Here is a 27,527-nt window from a genome sequence, read left to right on the forward strand (position 1 = left end):
TTGAGTCAGTTAAGTAAGTAAGTAGACTTTATTAATCCCACACCGGGGAAATTCACTTATTACAGCAGCTCCACAAAAAGACAAAAAACAAGTATGGAAAAACACATTGAATAAAAATACTAGATAGAAAAAAATAGATACAATAAGTGCTACATAGTGTTGTTACATCAGTTTCTTGCACTGAGGGTACACCAGTCTGTTCCTGAAATGTTGATGCCTGTTGCTTTTGGCATTTATGAAAAACTATTTCATTTGTCTATAAAACTCATTTAAAGCATTTAAGCAGAAGTCTTTAGATCAATAACATTGTAAGATCATGAGAAACAATTTCTGTCAAATGTGTCCGATCACAGGTGCATAAATCTAACATATTTATATATTCAAACATGCCACTTAACACAAAGAGCAGTGAGCAACATTACCACCTCAAATCTGCCTAGCAATTGTTGAGCAGTCATGAACAGGTAATCGTGATTGGTTAAACAATCCAAGATCCGCCCTGCTATGCCCGGCTGCGTTTGTGTGTGCATGTGTGTGTGTTTTTTTGTTTTTAGTGTGTGTGTGTGTGTGTGTGTGTGTGTGTGTGTGTGTGTTTGAGAGTGCAGCGAGAGAAGCATTACTGGTATTGGGGTTACACTTGCCTATAATGAACCTTATAACCTTTTTTTAATCTTATTTATTCAGTTCATCCTCAACTTTGAAAAAGGTCCTTCCTACTAGATCCCCATCTTATATTGAATTATCAATAATATAACTAACCCACAATTAATACACAGTAGGCTATATGTAATAATATTAGGTAATTTATCAATATAGCCATTTAATGAAATGAAGGATGATTTTTAAATAATTTCACTTCTCTGGTTCGAGTGGAGGTTTATTGTTATTGTGTCTCTAGGAATAGGCTACTCTACTGTACAATATTGCCTTCTTCGTGAAGTATCATCATCCTACTGTATGTACACTATCTATTAACACATAACTATCACATACATATCACATGAGAAATACAGTGCTATGCATAAGTTTAGACACCCATGCTAAAGTTGACTAAAAAGAGGAATAAAAAATAATCTTTTAGAAATTGAACTTAATGCCTTAATTAAAAAAAAAATTGAAAAATCCAACCTTTAAGGACACCAATTTTCTTTGTGAATGAATAATGTATCGTAAATAAATAAATGTTCTTCCTTAAAATACAGGGTGCATAAGTCTGGACACCCCTATGTTAAATTCCCATAGAGGCAGGCAGATTTTTATTTTTAAAGGCCAGTTACTTCATGGATCCAGGATACTATGCATCCTGATAAAGTTCCCTTGGCCTTTGGAATTAAAATAGCCCCACATCATCACATAGGCTTCACCATACCTAGAGATTGGCATGGTTTTATTTCAGTTAGCCTAATAGCTGGTTTGATTTGCATTGAGAGATGATCTTATGGAAAGTAAGATGCCAATCTCTAGGTATGGTGAAGGCTATGTGATGAAGGCTATGTAATTTAACATAGGGGTGTCCAGACTTATGCACCCTGTATTTTAAGGAAGAACATTTATTTATTTACGATACATTATTAATTCACAAAGAAAATTGGTGTCCTTAAAGGTTGGATTTTTCCCTTTTTTTTTTTATTAAGGCATTAAGTTCAATTTCCAAAAGATGATTTTTTATTCCTCTTTTTAGTCAACTTTAGCATGGGTGTCTAAACTTATGCATAGCACTGTATATCCACATCCACATGGATTTTCCACATTCAATAATGGATCTAATGATCTCAGATTTTATGACTTCCTCATCAAGATGTGTCAAAGATTCCAGGTGTGTCAATAACTATAACTGTAACTGTTCTTCCACCAACCATCGCATCTCCTGATTTACATTCAGCTGTTGAAGATTCAGGTGAACATTCAGTTGTGAATATTCGTTCACTGAGAATTGTATTTCCACTGCTGCTTTTGCCATCGCCTGTTTTTCCAAGAAGAACCATTTTTCTCGCAGGTTTAGACTCTATTCAAAAAATACACTCTGGTAAGTAAAGATTGTTTTAAGTGCTGATCTTGTTTTTGTAGGTTTTTTTTTTTTGCTATATATATTTTTTTTTTTACCTATAACAGCACTCAAAAAGTGTTTTGAACACTGTTAAAAAAAACCTATTGCATGTTAATACATATTAAAGAGATTTGATTGCGGTCTTATTTTATTAACACTGTTCTTACCTTTCATTATGAGTGTATGTTTCTGTGCTGAATATCTGCAAATGTTGGAAATAATATTTAGGACATTATTAAGATTATTGTTACATTATTGTTTTTCTAAATTGCGTAGACACTAAAATCAAATAAAAAATCCTAGAAAGCATAATGCAATTTGTTAAAGAAAAAATAATCTCACAACTATAAACACTATTTATGTTTCATGCAGCTTGCAAACTCAAATTCAGCATGCTGTTCATGGGGCTCAAAGTGATTTAAAGGAGATTTCTTGATTGGTGGGTTTGCTTGCAAAACTTGTTTGTTCCCCTGAGAAACTTTGCATTCGCTCACAAAGAACGCAAAAGTCGTGCAAGCAAATGCAAAAGCATATTTTTTTCATCACCATGTCCAAGGCCAGATCGACCTCATATTGTGACATAGGCAAAATCTTTTAGTTGTAGTAGGATGTGGTTTTGACAGCTGCGGGTGAAGGAACGGTCAGATGTATATTAAGCTTTCTAGCGCACGCTACAAAAAATAAGATGAATGGGTGCTTCTTGCAAACTTGTTATAATCTTGGACAATTTCAAGGCTAGTTGTTTACCTCATAAGGAATTGCTGCATTATAATGACAGCCTCAAAGTCTTAGGACAGCCCCAAAGTCTTAAGACAGCCCCAATAACAAAAAAACAATATAAAAAGCTTTGTTTCCTGTTTCTCGGGGCCACAATTCGGGTGAAGACCTACACGCATTTCTGTTATCTTTATCTTTGAATCTATGAATTGTTGTTTTTGTATTATTCTGAAACCCTTTTAAATAAAACGAAACCATTTTTTTTTGGTGATTCTGAAAACTTTTAAAGCAAGTCTCGAAGTGATTTTTCCTAGAAATATCTTTATTTTGTTGTAGTTTAGATATTGATACTAGCAAAATCCCAGTGCAACCGAATCCAGGACTGAGCCGGGACACCGCCGAGGACCCTGAAACAACGTCTAGCATCTTTAACCTGCAGGTAAGGACAATTTATGATTGTAACAGGTTATGGGGATGTTTTAGAATGATTTAGAGGTTACAGCGGTATAAAAATACAATAATGCTAATGCATCAGATTGGAAATGCAAGCAAATGCAAAAAATGTCAATAGAAAAAAAGTTTGGTGAACATCATGGCGTTGCCTCTTGGCTGAATTAAAATATCATTGTTGCAGTTATGCTCTCATGAGAGAACATAAACCACCCACGAACGCAGTCTCAGCATTCAATAGAGGAGAGAGGGGCCCACAGGGATTGGTTACCGGGCGGGGAAGCACTCACTGTAATCCTCAGGTCACCCTGGCTATTCCCTGGTGCGCCGTATAGGTGAGGGGACTCCACCTCATTTGAGGCACTTGAGCGCATCTAATGTGCCAAACGTCGCTCACTGGGTTGCCATGACAACCCACGCTGTCAGCCGGTGCAGACATGATCATGCTCTCCTGAGAAAACATGAACCACCCACGAACACAGTTTCAGCACACTTAAGCCCAGGCATGTGAAACAGTGATCGTGGCCGTCAGATGAGGATAGGAAACGACCGCATCCAGAAACACACGCTTTGAATGACATCTTGAAAAAGATGCAGTGTCCGATAGCGCAAGCAGATGTGAGCACTGAAAACGCAACCTCTATCAGCTGATTTAATCAGCACACTCTTTGAAGTCGCAACGTTCTGGAGAGCTGTGAAAACAGCTGTTCTGCTCTCTGTGAGATCGCGGCCAGCACTGTCTGCGCTGTAACACCAACACCCAGGGCCGGCGCGTCCATATAGGCGAACTAGGCAATTGCCTAGAGCGGCACTTTTGTAAGGGCGGCAAAATGTGTGCCAATCGGGAATGAACAATTCACAAAATAGGCTATATGATTTGCTGAGCTGCCGCTGCGCCGCCCCGCGCCGCCCCGCGCCGCCCCGCGCCGCCCCGCCCCCTGCTCTCACGAGTCATGACTCATGACTGAGTGATGGGAAGTTCGGATAATTTTACTGACTCTCTTGTTCGATCTCGTTCATAAAAATGAACGAATCTTTATTTGAGTCATTTCGTTAATTTAAGTGGCTTTAAATGTTACACAGCCAAAATCCCCGATCACATCCACCTACGCATAGTATACCGGTATGTATTTGCTTCCTCTTGGCCTAAAGTGTTCCTGCAACGGGAGTGTTCTCTGGCTAGAGCGCAGAACAGCGGAGTTTGTATGGACAGAAGTGCATGCCTGAGCTTGTGTTTTGGGTTAAGCTGCGTTGCTTTGACATTGTGGAAAATATAACAATAGAAACAAAATATAGGCCATTAGCATTTTTACCCATTATTATCAATCTAAATTAATCTCGATTTTAATTTAACTTAATTTCGTTTTTCTTTATGTAAATTTCGTTTTTCTTTATGTAAATTTCGTTTTACTTTATTTAAATTTCGTTTTTTCTTTATTTAAATTTTGTTTTTTCTTTATTTAAATGTTTTTTTTCTTTATTTAAATTTCGTTTTTTCTTTATTTAAATTTTACATTTAGTTTTTTTCTTTATTGAAATTTTGTTTTTCTTTATTGAAATTTTGTTTTTCTTAATCTAAATCTACCCTTTACTGTGTCAGTAATTTGTTAGTCAGAAAAATATAGACTACCTTAAAGTATTGCTTAATTTAACAGACATGTGTGTGTGCGTTTTATATTGCTAGTGCAGCGTGGATAGGGGCGTCGCGTCACCACTTTTGAATAAGAAACAATATCAAGACTATAAAACTCCTCAAAAAACGCGCACACTCTCAAACCTGACTGCACATCACATTTTTTACTTTATTGATTCTGCTTTTATTCCGGAGTCCCTTTTATTTTATTGCTCCGGAGTCGCATATCAGTCACAAAATGCGCCACGAGGAAGAAAAAAACATATATGGACTAAGTCGCTTTTTTTTTTTGAAATGTATTTCTCTAAAGCGGCACTAAAAGAATGTTTTAAAACTTTCACAGAGACCTCAAACTGAAAGCACAAAGCCTGTCTTTAAATTTAATTTCGTTTTGTATTAATTGTATCTTAATTTTAATCGATGTTTCATCAACCAATTGTCTGGATTCAATAAATAAGAAGAATATATAAGCTATTAGAAAATAGATAATCAGGACACGGAGGCGCTGGCGAACCTGGAGCTCGTCTCATAAATGAACCGAAACTCACCGTGGGCCTATAAGGTAGCCTATTGCCTCACAGACCTGAGACATATAGATAGCTTGAAATGTCTACTTTTAAGCAGAACAATTCAAAACGAAAGAAAACAGACTGCGCTGCTTATGTAATTCGTATGAAATGTGCATTTCTCTCTGGCGCTGCGAAGATCGCGAGTCGTCAACTTCATCTGTCTAGCCGACAATGACATAAAAAATAACTGTTTTATTAGTAAACAATTAAAATGTCTCCTGCTATATTTTACATATTTGCCTGTTCTTTACAAAACACTGACAGTGGGGTTTTTGACGTTTTTTTTTTTTGAGCAGCTGCGGACAAATTCTTTCGACACACACACACACACACACACACACACACACACACACACACACACACACACACACACACACACACACACACACACACACACACACACACAATATTACGTAACACTCTGCGCTTATGTTTTAAAAAGATAATTTAACATATAAATAAAAAAATTTAAATAGCCCACTTAAAGTGTTTATACAAATAAATGACTAAATGCTAAAAATTAATACATTTTAATGAACAAACATATGCGTTGCATTTACAATTCTGTGAAAACAGGGGGTGCTGCAGCACCCCCAGCACCCCCACTTCCCGCGGCCCTGTTCGGACCAGCCCTAGGGGCGGCACAAATGTTTTTCGCCTAGAGCGGCAGAAGTGCACGCGCCGGCCCTGCCAACACCAGCTTTGAAGAGGCGTTCTTTATTTACACTCAAAGTAGAGTGGTCTCTCAAAGCGATCCCCAATTCCGTCGGTCAGTCCGGCGAACGTCGAACGTGACCGACTGAAAGGGAACTTTAAAATGAACATTGAACTGCTGTCACCTCTGCTACCAGTATTTCACTGTTCATTTGCAGTTTAAGCGTGTTATCGTGTTATGGTCAGCTTGCCTTTTCCCTGTTGCAGTCTAAACATGTTACTAGAGCTGATGGTCTTTGACTGTTTTTTTCCAATAGGTAAACGTGTGGCACCCTGTGCTTCCTTGCAGTTCACCGTTTATTTCCTTTTTTTTTTTTTTTTTTTTTTTACAGTGTATAATGTCATTACTGTGCTGTAAATCATTTTATTTTATGCAACACAACAAAATACTGGGACAAAATTTTATGCCTTGCATAAAATAAAATTATTTTATTCATAAAGAAACTGAATCTGATTCAGATGTTAAACTATCAGAACTGTTCACTGTTTGTTTAAGTCAAGTAAAATCACCTTTATTTATTTAGCACTTCTTACAATACAGATTGTTTCAATGCAGCTTCACAGAGATAACAGGAAAATAATGCAATAAAGTTTGTTTTTGCTGCACAGCAAATCTAGAAGAAAATAGCATCATAGTCCAGCTTAAGTATGTTTAGTGATTGTTCACTTTTGTTGTAAAAAAAGTTATTAATTTAGTTAATTTAAATATATAGCAGCTCTTGAGAAACAGTGATGTCATTGTTCAGCTCAGTTCAGTTCTTATATAATGTTGTAAATGCAGACAAATCAATAATATTGTTGAATATTAAATGTCCCCAACTAAGCAAGTCAAAAGCCAAGGCGACAAAGGCGACAGTGGCAAGGAACCAAAACTCCATCAGTGACAGAATGGAGAAAAAACTTTGGGAGAACCCAGGCTCAGTCGGGGGCCAGTTCTCCTCTGGCCAACGAATCAACAGTGTATGATTATGATTCAGGCAGCATTACAGGTCAGAAGTCAGATTGGATCAGATTTAAGGGCAGGTTATAAGGAGTCTCAGCATTTCGGCTATTCCAGCTCCAGAATAAGAGCGAAGTTTAATTTTTGAGGTTTTGCTGATCAGCTTTACATAGTACACTAACAGTATAATCAAATAGTTATCAGTAATCATGATGCAGGATGTGTTTAGTGTAAACAGGATTTCATTTAATGGTTTGGTAAATGTTCTGCTGCATTTTAGTTTCTTTTTTAATATGTCACATGATTTATAAGAATCAGATCATAGGTGGATGTGGTGAGTTACTTTTGAGTTACAACACTTTGTGTGCAGATAAGAAAACTAACACTCACATTTCATGAAGGATCCAATCATATGAGTGGACTAATGAAAGTAATTTCATTTAGCATAGAATAAAACACATTACAATGTGTTTGCAATGGTTGGGACTTTACATAAATAACACTGTAGTTTACTAAAGACAATAAAGTCTGATGGATTGGAAAGCTGAGGCTGATTACAAACCCAATAGGTTGGATAGAGAACACAATAAATCATAAATGAATCTAGCAAAGAATGTCCATAATATATTAATTATTGAAAAAAAAATCAGTTCTCTTACGAGAGGTTCTCCCGTATTGCGTAAGTAGCTTACGCTGCGGGAAAAGTCATCTTTCTCGAGATATGAAGCCAAAAAATTATCCTTAATTTTTATAACTTTGTCAACGCAGTGCAGCAGCACGCAGACCTAGAGCAGGCTAACTAGCGTGCTCATTGGCTGCCCTGCCGCAACTGCAGCAGCCTACCAGTGAGCCTGGCGTGACGTCATGCCCAATGGGAGCGCTCAGCGCCCCAGCGCGTCACGGCCCGTCAGAGGGGCGTGGCTTAGCTTATAAAAGGAGGCTCGGGGGCTGCTTTCTCTGATTTTTGTCTCTTCAGCGAAGCTCTCCGCATCGCTGGACTCTGAGGAAGCCGCCGTCGAATCTAGCGACCTGCAAGCCGAGGATTCGCCTGAGGAAGCCGGCCGTCTTCGCCTGCTTCGCTATCCGGCGATTATATCCTTTCATTGCTTTACGTTAAAATGCCTTGCATTTCCTGTAAAGCTCCGCTCAGCGACAGAGACCGCAACGTTATCTGCGCTCTCTGCCTGGGACCGGACCACGCAGCCATCGCCCTCTCTTCGGGTGGCTGCGAACTGTGCGAAGAACTACCGATGTCGACCCTGTGGGCTCGACTCGCCTTGTTCGACGCCCCCGCTGTCTCTCCGTCTGCCTCCACCGGGCCGCGTAAGAAGAAACGCCGCTCTCAGAGGCCACCGGAACCTGCAGCAGTAGCTGAGTGCTCGCCGGAGCCCCTCCCGCGAGCCTCGCTATCTCCTTCTCCTCCCCTCCTTCCCGACGCGCAGCGGCCGGCCTTTGCCCGCACTGCCGTCGCCTCAGAGGATGAAGCGGACCACGCTGCTATCGCAGACAGCTGCTCTATCCTTGCCTCGGACAGCGAGGAGTGGTCGGGTTCTCACCGCTCCTCATCCTCAGCACAGGAGTCTAGCTGGTCCCGCTCCAGTGTCGACGCGGAACTTCTCCGCCTCCTCACCAAAGCGGTCGACCAATTGGGACTCGACTGGTCCCCACCGAAGGCGCCCGCGCCCAACAGGCTCGACGGGTGTTTTCTGCCTAGCCGCCGCCAAGCGCCTGCCTCTAGGTCAGCACCCTTCCTGCCCGAGCTCCACATTGAGCTCTCTAAGTCGTGGAACGCCCCGTTCTCCGCTAGACTCCGCTCTCCGGCCTCTTCGACTCTCTCCCAAGTGGACGGAGCCGCCGAGAAGGGATATACACAAATTCCCCTGGTTGAGGAAGCTGTGGCAACGCACCTTTGCCCGCCATCCGCCAGATGGCGCTCAAAGTCTGCCCTGCCGTCCAAGGCCTGCAGGACCACTTCAGCCCTCGTCGGCCGCGCCTTTGCTGCCGCCGGCCAGGCCGCTTCCGCCCTGCACTCCATGGCTGTGCTCCAGATTCTCCAGGCCGATCTCCTCCGCGATCTGGACGAGAAAGGCCCGGATCCAGATGTATTGACGGACCTGCGCAGCGCGACGGACCTCTCGCTCTCGTTAGCCTGCTCTAGGTGTGCTTTGTTTCCTCCAAGAGCTGCTGGACTTGGGCAGGTCTCCATCCACGCTCAAAGTATATGTTGCGGCCATCTCAGCTTTCGCCGACTCGGCGCTGGGCCGCGCATTAGGGAGAAACGAATACATCATCCGCTTCCTGAGAGGAGCTAGGAGGATGAACCCCCCGCGACCCCCTTCGGTTCCTATTTGGGATCTTTCCCTGGTCTTAGAGGCCATGAAAGCGCATCCCTTTGAACCCATGGAAACGGTGGATATGAAATGCCTGACGCTCAAAACCGTTTTTCTGATAGCTCTGTCTTCAGTCAAACGTGTGGGTGACCTTCATGCGTTATCAGTTAACGCCTCATGCCTGGAGTTCGGACCTAATGACTCTAAAGTCATTCTCAGACCAAGGCATGGTTACGTCCCCAAAGTTTTGGACACACCCTTCAGAGCACAGGTCATTTCTCTCTCAGCTTTGCCGGCAACCGGCAGCGAGGTTGACAGTAACCTCCTTTGCCCTGTCAGAGCACTGAGATATTACATTACGCGCTCCGCCGCCGCCAGGCGCTTGGAGCAGCTTTTCGTTTCGGTTGGTGGGCGCACTAAGGGTCTCGCCGCCTCGAAACACAGTCTGTCCAGATGGATAGTGGACGCTATCGCAGCTGCTTATGCGTCTAAGGACCTGCAGTGCCCACTGGGCATCAGAGCCCACTCTACTAGAGGCATGGCCTCGTCGTGGGCTTGGTCTAGCGGAATTTCCATTCATGACATTTGTACGGCGGCGGGCTGGGCCTCCCCCTCTACATTTGTTAGATTTTACAATCTGGAAGTTCCCGCCCTGCAGGCGAAACTTTTATCAGTCTAAATCTCGCGTAGGCCGGCCCACTTCTGTGCGCGGGCTACTGCTGCTGATTTAGCTCTCCTGGTTGAGCTGTACCATACAAGGGTTTGTCAGTCAGACCGGCCGCGCCGCTCTGTATGCCCTATTGTGTGCTTGTGTACTCGCGCTAGCCATCATATTGGCCGCCTGGCTCACACTCTTTGTGTTCCCCGGACTTCCCTGGGACTCATTTAGTGGATGCCGGGCGCGCACGGCGTTGACAAGGGAGTTCCCGCAGCGTAAGCTACTTACGCAATACGAGAGAACCTCTCGTAAGATAACGTATCGGTTACCTAACGTAACCTCTGTTCTCTCTAGAAGAGGGAACGAGTATTGCGTAACCCGCCGTGCTCGCGCCACGAGCTCATTCGCTTCAAGCGACAAAAACCAGAGAAAGCAGCCCCCGAGCCTCCTTTTATAAGCTAAGCCACGCCCCTCTGACGGGCCGTGACACACTGGGGCGCTGAGCGCTCCATTGGGCGTGACGTCACGCCAGGCTCACTGGTAGGCTGCTGCAGTTGCGGCAGGGCAGCCAATGAGCACGCTAGTTAGCCTGCTCTAGGTCTGCGTGCTGCTGCACTGCGTTGACAAAGTTATAAAAATTAAGGATACATTTTTGGCTTCATATCTCGAGAAAGATGACTTTTCCCGCAGCGTAAGCTACTTACGCAATACTCGTTCCCTCTTCTAGAGAGAACAGAGGTTACGTTAGGTAACCGATACGTTTCGTGCCCTAATGTGTTCTTTCTTTCTTTCTTTCTTTTTTTCTTTCTTTCTTTCTTTACATAATCTTTATTGTACCATTTTGGTTGAAACAGGACTAAAGCACGCACATCACCGGCAAAAATATGCTCAGGGTTGGGTGATCGACAAAAGAAATAACTGGGCTGCCTGGTTTACATTACACACAGACCACAACTGTTCTTAAAGTACATCAGGAATAACTTCAAATGTTTAGTGTCATAACTTGACTGCATCGGAACGACACTTTGGGGAACGTCCCCCAGCGTAGTGCCTCTGAAGAGGGAATGAAACTAGGCCAATCGTGATTGGTGTTGCGTCATGACGTTGTAAGTCCTGCCCAATCGGTCCAACAACAGTTTCTGATAAGCGGGTGAAGGTTTACTGCGTGTTGCTGTCTTTTCATTGTGGTAAAGTAATTTAATTCCAATTAAACGTTTATCTGACTCCATTTTATCATGACCTCGAATTTAGGTTAGAATTGGTTATTAGTCATTTATATAATAGTTTAGCGACACATTTGATTATTCTATTCAACTCTTTACTCTTATTATCCTCGCTCATTCGGGTGCCAAAGTCGCACAGGATCCTCGCACCGGCCTGTAATTATTTGCGGGCCCACAATCACAAACTTGTCAGTTTTGGTCACTAAACAGAGGTAATTAACCCTTCGCAGGGAGCTTGATTGACAGGCGATCTAACCAATCATAATCCGCCATCCACCATTTTGTCCGAAAAAGCAGTCAGGAGAGATAGCAGATTAACATGGGAGGATTTGAACTTAAAAAACGGAGTGTACTGATGCCTTTCCGCGGTTTAAAACAACATTCCTTCTTATGTTCATTCATGTTTATTCGATGCTATAAATGAACTAGAAGGAAGAGATGATCGGTTCACGAGCAGCTTTAATGGATGCTCTACAGCGATCTGTCAGACACATTTAAGAGCCACAAAACGGTATGTATCGTTTAAATTTCTTTTAAAAAATGACCAAATTTGAAAGGTGAGACTTTGTTTAATATGTTTAATATCAAAAGTTACCGAAAAGTAACCTGGTCTGTCCTGTCTGTCAGTGTGTAGTCAGTCTCCTCTCTGCTCCGCGATGTATTTTTCACTGCGTGAGAACATGGTGTGGCGTGAGAGCAGCGTAGCTTGTCGGACATAGCGACAGTAACTAAGGGGGGCGGGTCTTTGCGAAGGGTCAATTGGGTTATACCTTAGATGGTCGCATTCACACTTACTCTATCTTCAGATACGTAATATAGCCCCCATGATTTGTATACACTTGAATTAAAATAACACTATCTCTAGTCAGAGGTCTCGGCCACTACTACAGATATAAGCCGACCATATTACTTCTCGTAGCTTTGGTTTGGTCATGCCATGGTTTCCCACGTACACTTAGCTAGAGTAACATTACATTAAACAGAGGTAAGACTCACCCTATTTAGGTTGGTCGAGCAACATTTTGCTGTCTTAAACGGAACATCCCTTTTTAGTCTTTACAATACCAAGTACACTTGAATTAGTGCCAAATGCAAGTCGTGTGCCTTATGCTCCACTCAATAACCTGACGCAGATTTGCAGTAACAATGGATACAACATAATCTACTAAGGCTGAGCATGGTTTTATTTCAGTTAGCCTAATAGCTGGTTTGATTTGCATTGAGAGATGATCTTATGGAAAGTACTCCATGCCAATCTCTAGGTATGGTGAAGGCTATGTGATGATGTGGGGCTATTTTAATTCCAAAGGCCAAGGGAACTTTATCAGGATGCATAGTATCCTGGATCCATGAAGTAACTGGCCTTTAAAAATAAAAATCTGCCTGCCTCTATGGGAATTTAACATAGGGGTGTCCAGACTTATGCACCCTGTATTTTAAGGAAGAAAATGTATTTATTTGCGATACATTATTCATTCACAAAGAAAATTGGTGTCCTTAAAGGTTGGAGTTTTCCTCATTTTTTAAATTAAGGCATTAAGATCAATTTCCAAAAGATGATTTTTTATTCTTCTTTTTAGCCAACTTTAGCATGGGTGTGTTCACTTATTCTTGGCACTGTATGTATGGATTATTCAATTAAATTTGATGGAATGTTACTATTAATTAAATTGCATAAATCTTTTTTTTGTGTGTTTTTTTTTTTTTTTTTTTTTTTGTGTACCAACATTATTGAAGTATTCATTCATTACTGCATTTGAGTACCAATAGCTGAATTGATTTTACAGTTTCATAAAAATCATAAAAACTTATTCTGGTGTTCCATTTTAAACTTGTCTGGCCTCATCAACAATTTGTTTGTTATGGTCTTTAAAAAATCTTACAAAAATACAGAATTAAATGCTTAAACTTTCATGAACTGTTTAAAAAAAAAAAAAAAATAATGTCTGTGAATCTTCTTACCAATGCTTTTCTTAAACAGTTGCAGAAACTTTCAGAGATGGGGAGCAAACAGTCGGTTCTAAAAGATCATGGCTACGAACTAGTGAGTGAACAAGACAAGATGATGCTGGTGAAGAATAAAGGTGGTGATCAGTTTGTCATTAAAGAGCTGAATGCTAACCAGGTAAGATGGATACTTTGTTTCTAATGATATTTAAATTGAAAGACATAAATTCTGATACACACAGTCTGTGTCTGTTTTTAGGATGATCTATCAAACTTTCTCCAAAAGCTCAATCATCCACACATCGTCCATCACAAGGAAATCATCAGAGGTTAAAAGAAACTTTAAATGTCACACTTTGATATTAATCTACATACAGTACTCACACTTAGGTGTGAATATTAATTATTAATTAATAATTTTAAGGCACACCGTAATGAATGAATCTGCTTTCAGAACGTGACTGCTTCTACCTTGTACTGGATCACTGTGAGGGTGGAGATCTCGCAGAGATAACAAAACTTACATTGGAGGGAACAGTTATATATTCCGAGGTATGTTTATAGATTTATAGATGGTGAAATTTAACCCATTACCATGATTTAGAGAACTAACTGTTAAACTAACAGTTTTCCCCATTTTCCCCCTAAATTAAAGCATTTATCTACAAATTGAACATGTTATCTGTAAATATGAACTAATATTGGGATTTTTTTGTGTTTATGTGTTGTTAGGTTGATTGTTTTCTACATGTTGTTTTTCTTATTGGAATCTTTAAAGTTGGCAAGAAATTAAAGTTGCAATAGTCTTCCCTATTGTGCCATATATTTTAGTGAAACGGCTTCTCAGTCAAGAAATAAAAATGATGTCTGAAGATGTTGAACTCCAACTAATCCAAAGTCAGTCAGACTGAGGTTGAAAATGAAAGTCGGGTTGACGTCTAAACCCAAAGATTGTTTTAAGTCAAGCTCCAACGTCAGACTGATGTTGAATTTTAGCACCGCACTGCAAAAAAAGGTAAAATGCATGGCAACACATTACATCTGTGAAGATCTCAGCAGAGGAGGATTAAACAACTCCACAAACAGCATTACCAGCTCCACTTATTACTGACCAGGGGTGCGTTTCCCGTACAACTATATAGCTCGCTGCTTAACTACCATAGTACGATGCATCGTTGGAGAAATCAACTAGCTAGTCACGACTGTTTCCCGAAACCGTCTGTCGCAAAGTATCGTTCAACCACGTTGGTTTATGACGTCTCGCACGTGGTGGACTAATAACTTATTTTAATTAATCTGTTTGAGATCGAATTAACGCTAGATTTTGTCATATAAGTTACAGACATGGCATCTGAAGACCATTTCTAATTTTTCTCAGTTATTTTGCTTTATTACCAGACTCAATATTTGGCTCGTTCTTACATAGTAGAGCACGTTCGCACATGCGCAGTCTTCAAAAACGGTGCTTTAAATCTCTTGACAAACTAAAAGACATAAATTACATTTGTATGTATTCTAAATAAATAACACGGGTTGTACTGAATGTCAGCTTGCTTATTTTGCTAAAGATAAGGATTTATTCAGTCTACATCTAATGTAAACTAGAAACTATGCTTCTAACGACAGCTCGAGAGCTGTCGTTCCAACCACACAAGTTTGCGATGATGTTTGCGAACGTTCGTTTGAACGATGGTTTCGGGAAACACCAAATCGTTGAACTATGCTGATAACGACGGAACTTGCGACCATAGTTGGCTAACGATGCTTTCGGGAAACGCACCCCCGACTGACTTTATTTCTGTCAGACGTCTACAGAAGTTCTTATTGAGAATTAACAGAGGTTTTGTTGTTGTTGTTTTATTGAAAATAATAAAGTTTCGTTTAGATGTGTAGTTTGACTCTTGACTTTAGTCTTTAATGTTCTGGCTGCTGTAACTGTGTTTGTTAGGGCAAAAAAAGCAAGAGAAAAAAAATATCAGTAGATTTTGTCTAGTTTTAATAAGTGTACTGCCATGTAAATCTTTTTTTTTTTTTCTTTGATGGTTTATTATAACCAAAACTTGACATCTGCTTGACGCTGGAGCTATGAGAGTGTGCTGGGTATGAGTCCACCCTAGTGAAAGAAAAGTATACTTTATTGTAGTTGAAATATATTCCCTTTTTCAATAGTACATTGCAAGTATACAAAAAAAAAAAAAAAAAATTGTACTATCTTTAAATATATTAAAAGTATATCAGCATCATGCTTTTACCTATTTTCACAATACAACTTTTAACACACTTTTAAATAATTGTACTTTGGTAAATTTTCACACAATATATTTTCAAAAAATATACTTGAAGTGAAAAATCAGTTTATTTTTTAAAAGTGTATTTATTTGCATTTTATTAAAAATACTGTATATTTTAGGTATATTTTAATTGTGTGCTGGAAATGATCATTGTTACAATGCATTGAAAGTATACTTTCAAAATACATTATAGTATACAATATTTTGTACAAAGTATGGCTTAGTATTATTTGTCCTCTTTGTACACTTTAATATCACTAATCAAGCATGTAATTAGTCCCTACACAGGCATATACTTAAAGTATACTAAATATACTTGAATTTGTTCCAATTTAGTACACAAAAGTACACTAAATACACTTCAAGTTATGCTTTACTACAATTTAATTACAACTAAAATATACTTAGTACAAAATGAATTGTTTCAAAACAGCACACTTCAACTTAACTAATCATTAACACACTTGAAGTATACTGAATTAGTCTGGCTGCAAGTATACTTAGCATTTTGGTATTTTCACCAGGGCAGTCATTGCTGAGTGTGGTAATAAGGTGTTGAGTGTTGAGGGAAGTTGAGGGAGAGCTTGGTGTAGCCGTGAATAAAAATAAACTTTTATGTAAAACACTGAATATGAATTGCGTTTTTGTTATTAGTTATGTTAAAAGATTTGTTTTGTTATTATATATTAAATTATTATTATACATACAGTATTATATCTCCATAACCTTTAAAAATACAGAACTACTGCAATAATATTTTCCACATTTTTAATTTCACATTTTATGTATTTCTAGATTGTGGACCGGACTGTGAAGATCTGCATGGCATTAAAGCACCTTCATGATCAACAGATCCTACATAAAAACCTGCAGCCCAAGGTATAAATGCAATACAGTTAAATTAGGCATTCAATGAAAATTCACCTCTATATGCTAAATGCATGTTTATATATTAACATGGATTTAGAACATAGAGATGAATTATTGTGACCTATAAATTCATGCATACATTTGTTTTTAAATAATTTTGTTTAATTTATCGCAGTCTTTAATCAGATTGTCATTACTGAACTTTCCGGTCAAACGACTTGGGCTTCACTGCACTTTTAAAACACAGGAAAGCTAATTTGACCTTCTGGTCTGACTGGACTAAAGACTGGTTACAATAACAGCACCAGCCTACAAAATAACACATACAACAAATATGTAGATATCGAATGATGAGGAAATGACCGACAGAACAACTGTGTGTAGAATACACTTGAAGGCACATTTCTGACATTTCAGAATTAGGAAAGTCACAAAAGAATCATATTAATAATAATTTAAGCATGAGAATAATCACCATTTATTATTTCAAACTAATATTGCAGCTATAACATACTCAATGTGGGTTTTCTTATGGTTATGGCAGAGCATATTTTTCACTGCATGTGGAACCATTCGTCTTGGAGAGTTTGGAGAGATTCGTGAATGGTACTGTATGTGCTCCTTTGATTCAAAACATGACTTGTACGTTAAATAACACGTAATAAAAGGAATAGTCCATGTGTGTGTGTGCATTATGATCTGAACCATGTATTTCTGTTTTTATCAGGTCCACTAATGCACAGACAGCAGAAACTGAAGCTCTCTCATACGTTGCACCTGAGAATTTGAATGGCAACCCTTATGATGAGAAATCGTAATAACATATTACATTATCAATGTTTATATTATTCTTATAATACATTTTCCATGAATGAACACTGGAAATCTAACCTTCACTTTTTCTCAGTGAAATTTGGAGTCTGGGATGTGTCATCTATGAGATGTGCATGCGGAAGTGTGCGGTAAGATGTTCTTTTATCAGATACAGTCAAACAAAAATGATTCAGACACCAGATATAATTTGTGATATTTTTTTACTAGTGGGTGCAGGACACTATAGTTCATTTGTGTTAGTGAGGAGAGCAAAATAAAGTAAACTGTGGCATATTATACCCAAACATTCTTCATACAGTGACTACCAGTAAAATGTATAAAAATGTTGGTACCAAAAATGTTTCAGACACTTTGACCTGACCATGTTTTGCTCAAAGTTATCTGACATTATCAAGATGAATTTGAACACAGTTTAAATCTGAGTTCTTGTCATGTTGTATTACCATTTCTGTCAGGACCACTGTCGTCAAATATGATTGACAATTAGCATACAGTTTGGATTGGCGGTATGATTCCGTGCTGGGCGAGAACTCCTAGCAGCCTAGCATGGATAAGAGCAGGAGAGCAGCAATAACCCCCCTTAGGGTAAACAGAATAGAACCAACGAATGTATGCAGATATAATTAATTCAAGATTTTAAAGTACAACATAATTTGAGAATTTAATCTGATTCAAGGAGAACCAGAATGCCAAATCCTGACTGGGCGAGAGGAGCTGGGGATGGAGGAGGGTAATTAGCTCCTGAGAAACGCGATCGCTGCTGATAATACTGAAGGAGCTTATATATGTATACAGTGTTAGGCATCATATTCCTATAGGTAGATGTGGATCAGCTGAGGGTCAGCTGATGTGAGCTTGACTAACGTGATCTGCCAGAACTGACACTACGCTTGATTTTCTAAACTATGGCGAATAAACTGTGATATGTGAAATGTTGAAGGTGTCTGAATATATTTTGGTTTGAATGTATGTTTGGTTCAAGCTTTCATACAACAATAAATTATATATTGCAATCAAAAAATAATCAACCCCTGTAATAATGCACTCTGTAATAATTTATGAATGTAATCGCTTTTCTAAAAAACTATTTTAATCTATAACAGTTTAGTGGCAAAGGTGATAATGTCATTATATAGGATTTTTTGTAATACAGTTATGTCATAATTATTCAACCCCTATTCAACACTTCTGTTTTTGAGCCACTCATTTGTATGGTATGGTACAAAATTGTGTTAAAACACAATTAAGCAGCAGTGTCGACTCGCAGTAGCACCACAAGCTACACACTCTCACAATGTCTGGTTTGTGTTTCCCCGGATGTCCACTAGAGGTCTCTTCCCCATACTGTCACCATTACTTCTGGAATTGCATTTCCCACAATCCCTGTCTGGACTCATCACTGTTCATTGCACTCAGCTGTTCCCTATCACTATATACCCTGTCTGGTTAGTGTTTGTCACGGAGTCGTTGTTATTTGTCACACCACTTCTGAGGTCTGTTTCCTAGCCTGTTCTTGTTTTGTTTCTTTTGTTTGGATTGATTATATGGATTCAGAAAACCGGAAATTTCACTTCCGATATGGTTTTGGGAAGGACCAACCAGCCTCTGCACAGATAGCAGTGATGGATATTCCACTAGGCCAAGCCCAAGATGAGGCCATTCCCCTGGTGGAGTGGGCCCACACCTCAATAGGGCACTGCAAGTTTAAGGACTTGTGAGGTAGCGCTATAACGTCTACTATCCAGTGGGACAGTCTGTGCTCCGGGATTGGCAGCCCTTTAGACAAACAGCTGCTCCGACTGCCTGAAATGGCTAAAACGCTCTATGTACACTCTAAGGGCCGGAAGAGGGCAAAGCTGTTGTGGAGTCTGTTCTCCCTCAGTAGAGGGGAGAAAGTACCTTAGGGATATCTCATCTGGGTTTAAAAGTGCCCCATAATAGTTTTTCATATACAGTACAGGTCAAAAGTTTGGAAACATTACTATTTTTAATGTTTTTGAAAGAAGTTTCTTCTGCTCATCAAGCCTGCATTTATTTGATAAAAAATACAGAAAAAAAATGTAATATTGTGATATATTATTACAATTTAAAATAATTGGTTTTCGATTTATTATACATTAAATTTCATTAATGTTATCATTTATTTCTGCGATGCAAAGCTGAATTTTCAGGATCATTACTCCAGTCTATCACATGATCCTTTAGAAATCATTCTAATATGATGATTCATTATCAAAGTTGGAAACAGTTCTGCTGCTTAATATTTTTTCATAACCTGTGATACTTTTTTAGGATACTTTGATGAATAAAAAGTAAAAAAAAAAAGAAGCAAATTTAAAAATAGAAATATTTTGTAACAACAATATACACTACTGGTCAGTAATTTGGGGCCAGTATTTTTTTTCTTTCTTTTATTGAAATAAATCAATACTTTTATTCAGCAAGGATGTGTTAATTTGATAAAAAGTGATAGTAAAGAAGATTTATATTATTAGAAAATATTTTTATTTTATTTTGAATAAATGCAGTTCTTTTTAACATTTTATTCATCAAATATATTAAGCAGCAGAACTGTTTCCAACACTCATAATAAATCAGAATATTAGAATGATTTCTGAAGGATCATGTGATTGACTGGAGTAATGATCCTGAAAATTCAGCTTTGCATCACAGAAATAAATTATTTTTTAAAGTATATTCAAATAGAAAACTATTATTTTAAGTTGTAATAATATTTCACAATATTACTGTTTATTTCTGTATTTTTGATCAAATAAACGCAGCCTTGATAAGCATTAGAGGCTTCTTTCAAAAATATAAAAAAAACGTAATGTTTCCAAACTTTTGACCTGTAGCCTACTGTATTCCCTTTCATGCAGTGTCAGTTTGTGAATGTAAACATTCTGCAAATTCGTAAAGTCGAAAGTGCATGATAAATAAAGTTCTGGGCTGCGTTTCCCGAAACCTTCTTAATGCTACGTCGTTCTGAAGTTACACCTTAAGCTGTACCTTACTGTTAATACGCGTTTCCCAAAACGTTCTTAGTTAAAGCTGCAGTCGGCAAGACTGGCATATTAAGGGGTCTTAGCCAAAATGTTTAATGTTTACAACTCTCATGCCCCTCCCCCACTACCACGAGCACCCTCCCATCGAGTTTGTGCTCCGCAGCTCGTCACCAGATTTTCTGTGAACGCGCCCGTCTCTTCAGCATCGATCTTCGTTTCTACATGTGTTTTATTTTCCTTGGTTGTGTTGGACCTCCTAGCTCTGTGTTATCCGAGGAATTGGAAGCTTGTTAGTAGATTTTCGCGAGGGGGTAGGGGGGATCTGTGGAGTGTGCACGAACTGTGATTGACAGTCAGATTTCACACAGCCCTGCGCTGATTGGACCAGAAGAACCGGGAGCGGTGGATTTTTGCCAAACAAATAACAGGCTCTAGGTAGAGGTAGAACCGTGGGTTTTTTCTAAAACCATCTGATTTATGTTGTTCTGTCAGAGCATAGTTTCGGTTTCACTGAATATGATCAAAAAAAATCTTGCCGACTTCAGCTTTAAGTATACCTTCTGTAAGTCATACATTCGGAAGGTTGGTCTGGACCACTCTTAGGCCCCATCCACACTACTGCGTTTTCGTTTAGAAACGGAGACCTTTTGTTACGTTTGCACCTCCCGTCCAGACTAAAACGGCAAAAACGAAGACCTAAAACGGAGAAGTTTAGAAACGCTGCCGACCCCGTTTCGCGTTTTGAATCTCCGGAGGGCCTTTTAGTGAAGATGGGTCAAAATGGAGGACTTTAGAAACGATGACGCAGAGGCTCACGCTCGGCTCTATGATTGTGTGTCATCAGTCATGGAGTATGCACAGGTAATATTCAGTACCAGTAAACTCCACCCGCTGGAACAGTTTCTTACAGTAAGAAACTGACGCGTCTCAGGCGCGGCTTGCGCGGTAAACGCGTGCATGCTAGAAATAGAACCGACACCTATTTTTCATGCGACACGCAAGCGTGTTGGAAGCGTTTCCAGGCAAAATAGAATAGGAAAAGATGTTTATATGTCATTTTGACACAAATACATATTAATAAATGACATTTTGATGTTTGAAAGTCTCTAGGTTTACACCGGCACGTGCATGCCCAGTGTTGGTGAATGGTCCGCGTTTTCAGTCGTTTTAATGTGGACGGAGATCAATTCTAATACGCAGCTAAAACGCTGGTGTGTACGGAAATCGTATTCGTTTTAATTCTCCGTTTCTAAACTAAAACGCAGTTGTGTGGATGGGGCCTTAGCTTTACCTTATCACTGTTGCAGGTCTATACAAATTTAATTCTGAAGTTTTAATACACCCAAACAGTGTTCAATTAGGCTAATTCAAGTGTTTTCATGCAAATAATACAATTGTCATTACATTGATTGTTGTTAGATTTTTTATTATATTATCCTAAGGTACATCAGCTGGCAAACTATTAAAGGCTTAATAGTATATTTTAATTGAATGATTGTGGTGGGGAGTTTACTCAAACTATGGCAGCGATGCAGAGAATAGTTGTTCTAAAAGACGGTGCCATCCGCGGAGCACTTTCAAAGGCCAGTGAAAGCATACTGTCAGTTACGTCCTATTCGGATGCTAATTGTTTCTCATGGGGTCGTACGGTATTTTTAACATTGACAGGGGTAAGTCTGTGATTTTAGTGCCGTCTGAATCCAGAATGTCGGTGTTTTTTCTCACCCAACCCGCGTAAAAATCCCTGGCCAAATTACCTATTTTTTAACAAACAGGTTGCGTTGTGTGGTAATTGAATTGCCGTCTGAATCCACATCTCTGAGCAGTAGCGCGGGAAGGGGGGTGCTGCGGGGGCTTCAGCCCCCTCGTCATAGCATCAGCACCCCCAATTGGGGGGCTGTGGACTAACATAATATTGTACTTTAAAAACGTGAAATAAAAATAAATAAATGGACAGCGTTAACTAACTCTCTTATGCCTAATGTAGTGAGTGTTCAAGCTACGGAGAAAATGAAATAAAGTTCGAATTTGTCATGCTTTGTTTCGATCAGAGCTTGTGAGCGGAGAGCGCATTTCTGAATATTCCGCTCCCCGCTAATCTGAACCCAGAATGGCCTGCTGGTTCGAAAATATGTGGAATAAGGGCTGCCTCCGACTAAAGTTTTTTTCTAGTCGACTAGTAGTTGTTCATTTAAGCCGTTAGTGGACAAATCCCCCCTTTATATAAATTGTATTACTTAAATAGGCTACATACAGGATAATGAGCGTGTACATAATATAGCCGCACTCAAGCGCACGGCCGCACGCATAAAGATTGCCACAAAGAACCAGCAAAAGTATGAATGTGTCAAAAATAGCAAGGAGACATTTAATTGTTTATTAATAAACTGGTGTCTTCTGTGTCGCTGCAAAGATGAAGTTGGCGATGCGGACTCGTCATGAACGCCAGAGAGAAATGCATGTGAAATGCACATTTCATATGGATTATATAATCAGAGAGTAGCCTATTTCTTTTCGTTTTGAATAGTTTCGTTTAAAAGTAGACGATTTCAAGTTTTCTATAATAGATAGCCTATATTTCTCAAATCTGTGAGGCGCCCTCCAGTTCACGTGCAATGCAAGTGATTGTGCCGGCGCCTTATTACATTGTCTGCTATATATTTGCTTCTTATTTATTAAATACAGGTAATTGGTTGATAAAACATTGATCAACATAAGATACAATTTATACAAAACGAAAATCTTTTAAAAATAGTCTTTCTATAAAACAAAACTCAATGAAGTGGTCAAAATCATGTCTTACCCACTCCATGTCTCCAGTCATATTGCGCATCTCATGATGTATCTTTATCTTTCTCATGCTGCATATGCTCACTTTCATAATCAACATTGATTAAATAAAAAAATAACATTAGCCTATAATATTTAAACATAAATATGAAACTAAATGTTTTCTTTAATGGCTACAACACATATACAGTACAGAGAAATTTCATGTCTTGTCGTCAGCCACAACATAATGACGTCACATATTTTCCAACCCAGCCCCCAGCCCCCAGCCCCCCTCGCATGAAACAGCTTCCAGCGCGCCTGTCTCTGAGTTTACAAGGCGAGATTTAAAATTCACTGTTTAAATCCTTTTTGATCGCTCCCGAGCACCGTACGTAAGATGTACACTTTTATTACTGAAATGCTGGAAAGTATTTACAAGAAAAGTATTTACAAAAACAGATCTAAGTCACATGTGAGCAAAATTAATCAGATTTGGGCCACATTTAACTGCAGTCTGAACGTAGCCTTTATGAACTTTTTGAAACGTCAAAGTGGTAGTTGCGTAGCTGTCAGTGGAGGGGCAGAAATCACTCTGATTTCATTAAAGATATCTTCATTTGTGTTTAGAAGATGAACGAAAGTCTCACGGATTTGGAATGACACAAGAGTGAGTAAATGACAGATCTTTAATTTTTGGGTGAACGATCCATTAAAAAAAAAAAATCTATGTCAGGGGGAGGCACACACCACACTTTGAAAACCCCTTGATTACAGTAATCAAATGCTAATTTGGGTCTTGACAATGGCTATGGAAAAACTTGAACATGACGTGGATCTTGAAACATGCTTTTTCTTTAAAACTGCTTTGATAAAATCTGTATTGTGAACTTGTTGGCTAATTGTTTTGTCTCATTACGAGAAAAAGTATTTCATGATTCTGTACTAGTCACACTGATTTATTTATTTATTTTACCAACTAGTGACCTCATATTTTTGTCTGTCTTTAGTTTACAGGAATAAACACAGTTGAGATTATTACAAAGATTCTCACCTGCTCCTACGAAGCTCTTCCTAGAACCTTCTCTGAGGACCTTCGTCAGCTGGTAAAAGACACACTTCAGATCGATCCAGCGAATCGCCCGTCTGTCAGTGAGATCTTGATGAGACCCTTTGTCATTAAACACCTTTATGAAAAGGTGAGTTGAGTAATTCAAATGTAACTCTTCATACGTTTTGCTGTTGTTTCCTAAAGTCATAAAGTAACCATGTTTATGCAATATGGTTTGCAACACGGGCACAATGAAATTAAACAAAACACTGAACCGTCAAACTAAATTTTGATTTCATTAAACTTGATTTTTTTCAGAGCAAACAAACTATTGAAGAGCTTTATGGGAGGCTAAATGTACTTGAAGAGCTGGCCAAAGGTTTGGAGACGGTCCACTACAACACAACCGTAGGCAGCCTTGCAGGAGGTGTAGTGGGATTGGCTGGAGGAATCACATCTGTAGTTGGGCTTATTCTGACTCCGTTCACTCTCGGAGCTTCTCTGATAGTAACAGGAGTGGGAATCGGTGTAGCGGTAGCTGGTGGAGTAGCATCTGGTGCGAGCAACATAACAAAGATGGTTAACCAGCGCACAGACCGCCAAAAGATCAAAATGATCATAACAGAGTTACAAGAAAAAATAGCTTCCACAAGCAGCTGCATCCAAAACATCCAAATAGCAGTGGTAACTCAAAAAGTGCTTTCTGAAAGCAGGGAATCGTGGTCCAATGCCCAGTCTGGGGCAGATTGGGCAAATGTCGGGGCTCGACTTGGACGAGGTCTGGGGGGGATTGCAGAGCTTATCCGCTTAACTCAAGTCTCAAGTGTTGGGAGAGTTGCAGCTCAGACTGCAAGAGCTGTTCGTGTGGCTGAAGCAGCAACAGGGGTTTTGACTGGACTATTTGTAGCTGTTGACGTCTTCTTTATTGCCCTCGACGCCAAAGAAATTCACAACCTCCGCAGAGATTATGCTTCAATAGCTACTCAACAAGAATCAAAAATTGCAGCCACCAATACAGAGTCTGAAAGCAACCAAACCCCTGGGTCAACTAACAATGCAAGAAATCTGCAGTCTGAGATCATGAGATTTGTGACAAAAATAAGGGAGACAAAAGAGGAGCTAACAAAGATTATTGATGAATTAAATGTTGAACTGCAAAACCTAGAACTGGACATATAAACACAGATTACTAGGAATTACGATAGTTTATAATGCTCAGTATGTTATTTTATCATAGACATACAGTGCACCCGGAAAGTATTCACAGCGCTTCACTTTTTCCACATTTTGTTATGTTACAGCCTTCGGCCGGTTGCATAAACATAGCCATAATGTTAAGACAATGTCTTAAGTTCTAGTGTGACCTACTAGCAGTTAGTTAGGGGCAGTCAGTCTTAGTTTTCGGTATCAAAGTAGGCTTATCTACGTTTTTATGTAACTGATTTAAAAAAGCTATGAACCGTCTTAAAGAAAATAAATTGATGTCTAACTTGTAAGACTAGTCTTAGAGGTTTATGCAACTGGCCCCTGATTTCAATATATATTTTCCTCAAAATTCTACAAACAATACCCCATAATGACAACGTAAAAGAAGGTTGTTTGAAATCTTTGTAAATGTATTAAAAATAAAAAATGAAAAAAATCACATGTATATGAGTATTCACTGCCTTTGCAATGACACTCAAAACTGAGCTCAGGTGCCTCTTGTTTCCACTGATCATCCTTGAGATGTTTCTACAACTTGATTGGAGTCCACCTGTGGTGAATTCAGTTGATTGGACATGGTTTGGAAAGGCACACACCTGTCTATATAAGGTCCCACAGTTAACAGTGCATGTCAGAGCATAAACAAATCCATGAAGTCTAAGGAATTATCTGTAGACCTCCAAGACAGGATTGTATTGAGGCACAGATCTTGGGAAGGGTAAATAAACATTTCTGGAGCATTGAAGGTCCCAATGAGCACAGTGGTGCTCCACAAATGGAAGAAGTTTGGAACCACCAGGACTCTTCCTAGAGCCGTCCGCCCGGCCAAACTGAACGATCGTGGGAGAAGGGCCTTAGTCAGGGAGGAGACCAAGAACCTGATGGTCACTCTGGCAGAGCTCCAGCATTTCTCTGTGGAAAGAGGAGAACCTTCCAGAAGAACAACCATCTCTGCAGCTCTCCACCAATTAGGCCTGTATGGTAGAGTGGCCAGACGGAAGCCAATCCTCAGTTAAAGGTACATGACAGCCCACCTGGAGTTTGCCAAAAGGCACCTGAAGGACTCTCAGACCATGAGAAACAGAATTTTCTGGTCTGATAAAACAAAGATTGAACTCTTTGACCTGAATGGCAAGCGTCATGTATGGAGAAAACCAGGCACCGCTCATCACCTGGCCAAAACCATCCCTACAGTGAAGCATGGTGGTGGCAGCATCAGCTGTGGGGATGTTTTTCAGCGGCAGGAACTGGGAGACTGGATCGAGGGAAAGATGAATGCAGCAATGTACAGACACATCATTGATGAACACCTGTTCCAGGGACTGGGGCGACTGTTCATCTTCCAACAGGACAACGACCCTAAGCACACACCCAAGATAACAAAGGTGTGGCTACGGGATGACTCTGTGAATGTCCTTGAGTGGCCCAGACATAGCCCAGACGTGAACCCGAAAGAACATCTCTGGAGAGATCTGAAAATGGCTGTGCACCGACGCTCCCCGTCCAACCTGATGGAGCTTGAGAGGTTCTGCAAAGAAGAATGGGAGAAACTGCCCCAAAATAGGTGTGCCAAGCTTGTAGCATCATACTCAAAAAGACTTGAGACTGTAATTAGTGCCAAAAACAAAGTATTGAGCAAAGGCTGTGAATACTTATGTACATGTGTTTTTTTTTTGTTGTACATTTGCAAAGAGTTCAAACAAACTTCTTTCACATTGTCATTATGGAGTATTGTTTGTAGAATTAAGGAAAATAATGAATTTAATCCATTTTGGAATAAGGCTGTAACATCACAAAATGTGGAAAAAGAGAAGCGCCGTGAATACTTTCCGGATGCACTGTCTTGATTATAGTAGCAGCATATGTTAGGTAAGGGTTTACTATATATTCTGGGGTTTCATGATAAAGTAATTTCTAGTTTGGTTATCAAACTTCTCAAGAAAAATCCTGCTTTATTTCTATCTCTGCACTTCCTATTCTCCAGTGATTAAGCATGTTGGGAATATATTGGGGCCTTTTCTATTTAGAGTAGAGTTTTTGTTTCTTAATGTTGAGAACTAGGAAAAAAAGGAAACCTGTGTGGCCAAAAATGTTGTCTTTGTGTATGCCAGTCTTTGTGAGTGTCTGTGATTATCTGTATATTTAACTTCTGTAGTGTAATTGCAATTAGGGATGTACATTTTCTGGAAAATATGAATGTATTTGTCATTAAAATTAATGGGCAATTAAAGCATTAAGAATAATTTAGACTGTGTTTGGTATAATAATACATG

General features: G+C 39.5%; 2 protein-coding genes across 2 annotated transcripts in view; one reads left to right on the plus strand and one right to left on the minus strand.

Annotated features, from left to right (window-relative positions):
• The window catches only part of LOC309492458 (uncharacterized protein), a 39,198-nt gene extending 25,937 nt beyond the window's left edge, over positions 1 to 13,261 (minus strand). The window contains exon 1 of the mRNA XM_082161449.1: positions 13,244 to 13,261. The gene's annotated coding sequence lies outside the window, so the exon portion shown is untranslated. The remainder of the gene's footprint in view (positions 1 to 13,243) is intronic.
• LOC309492448 (uncharacterized protein) lies at positions 2,340 to 27,503 on the plus strand. Its single transcript, XM_082161433.1, has 10 exons — positions 2,340 to 3,203; positions 13,263 to 13,406; positions 13,488 to 13,557; positions 13,683 to 13,780; positions 16,315 to 16,398; positions 16,934 to 16,995; positions 17,117 to 17,203; positions 17,297 to 17,351; positions 24,008 to 24,196; positions 24,367 to 27,503. The coding sequence occupies exons 2-10, from the start codon at positions 13,281 to 13,283 to the stop codon at positions 25,225 to 25,227; spliced, it is 1,632 nt and encodes a 543-aa protein (XP_082017559.1). The 5' UTR covers positions 2,340 to 3,203; positions 13,263 to 13,280; the 3' UTR covers positions 25,228 to 27,503.
• Positions 27,504 to 27,527: the final 24 nt, after the last annotated feature.

Source organism: Leuciscus leuciscus (assembly GCF_965113295.1).
Source record: "Leuciscus leuciscus genome assembly, chromosome: 2".
NCBI lineage: Eukaryota > Metazoa > Chordata > Actinopteri > Cypriniformes > Leuciscidae > Leuciscus > Leuciscus leuciscus.

Excerpts from the sequence above, each read along its gene's own strand:
- LOC309492448 (XM_082161433.1), top strand. The coding sequence starts at position 13,281 with ATGGGGAGCAAACAGTCGGTTCTAAAAGATCATGGCTACGAACTAGTG. Across the intron at positions 16,399-16,933 it reads ATAAAAACCTGCAGCCCAAG|AGCATATTTTTCACTGCATG; the intron begins GTATAAATGCAA and ends TGGTTATGGCAG. Across the intron at positions 16,996-17,116 it reads TTTGGAGAGATTCGTGAATG|GTCCACTAATGCACAGACAG; the intron begins GTACTGTATGTG and ends TGTTTTTATCAG.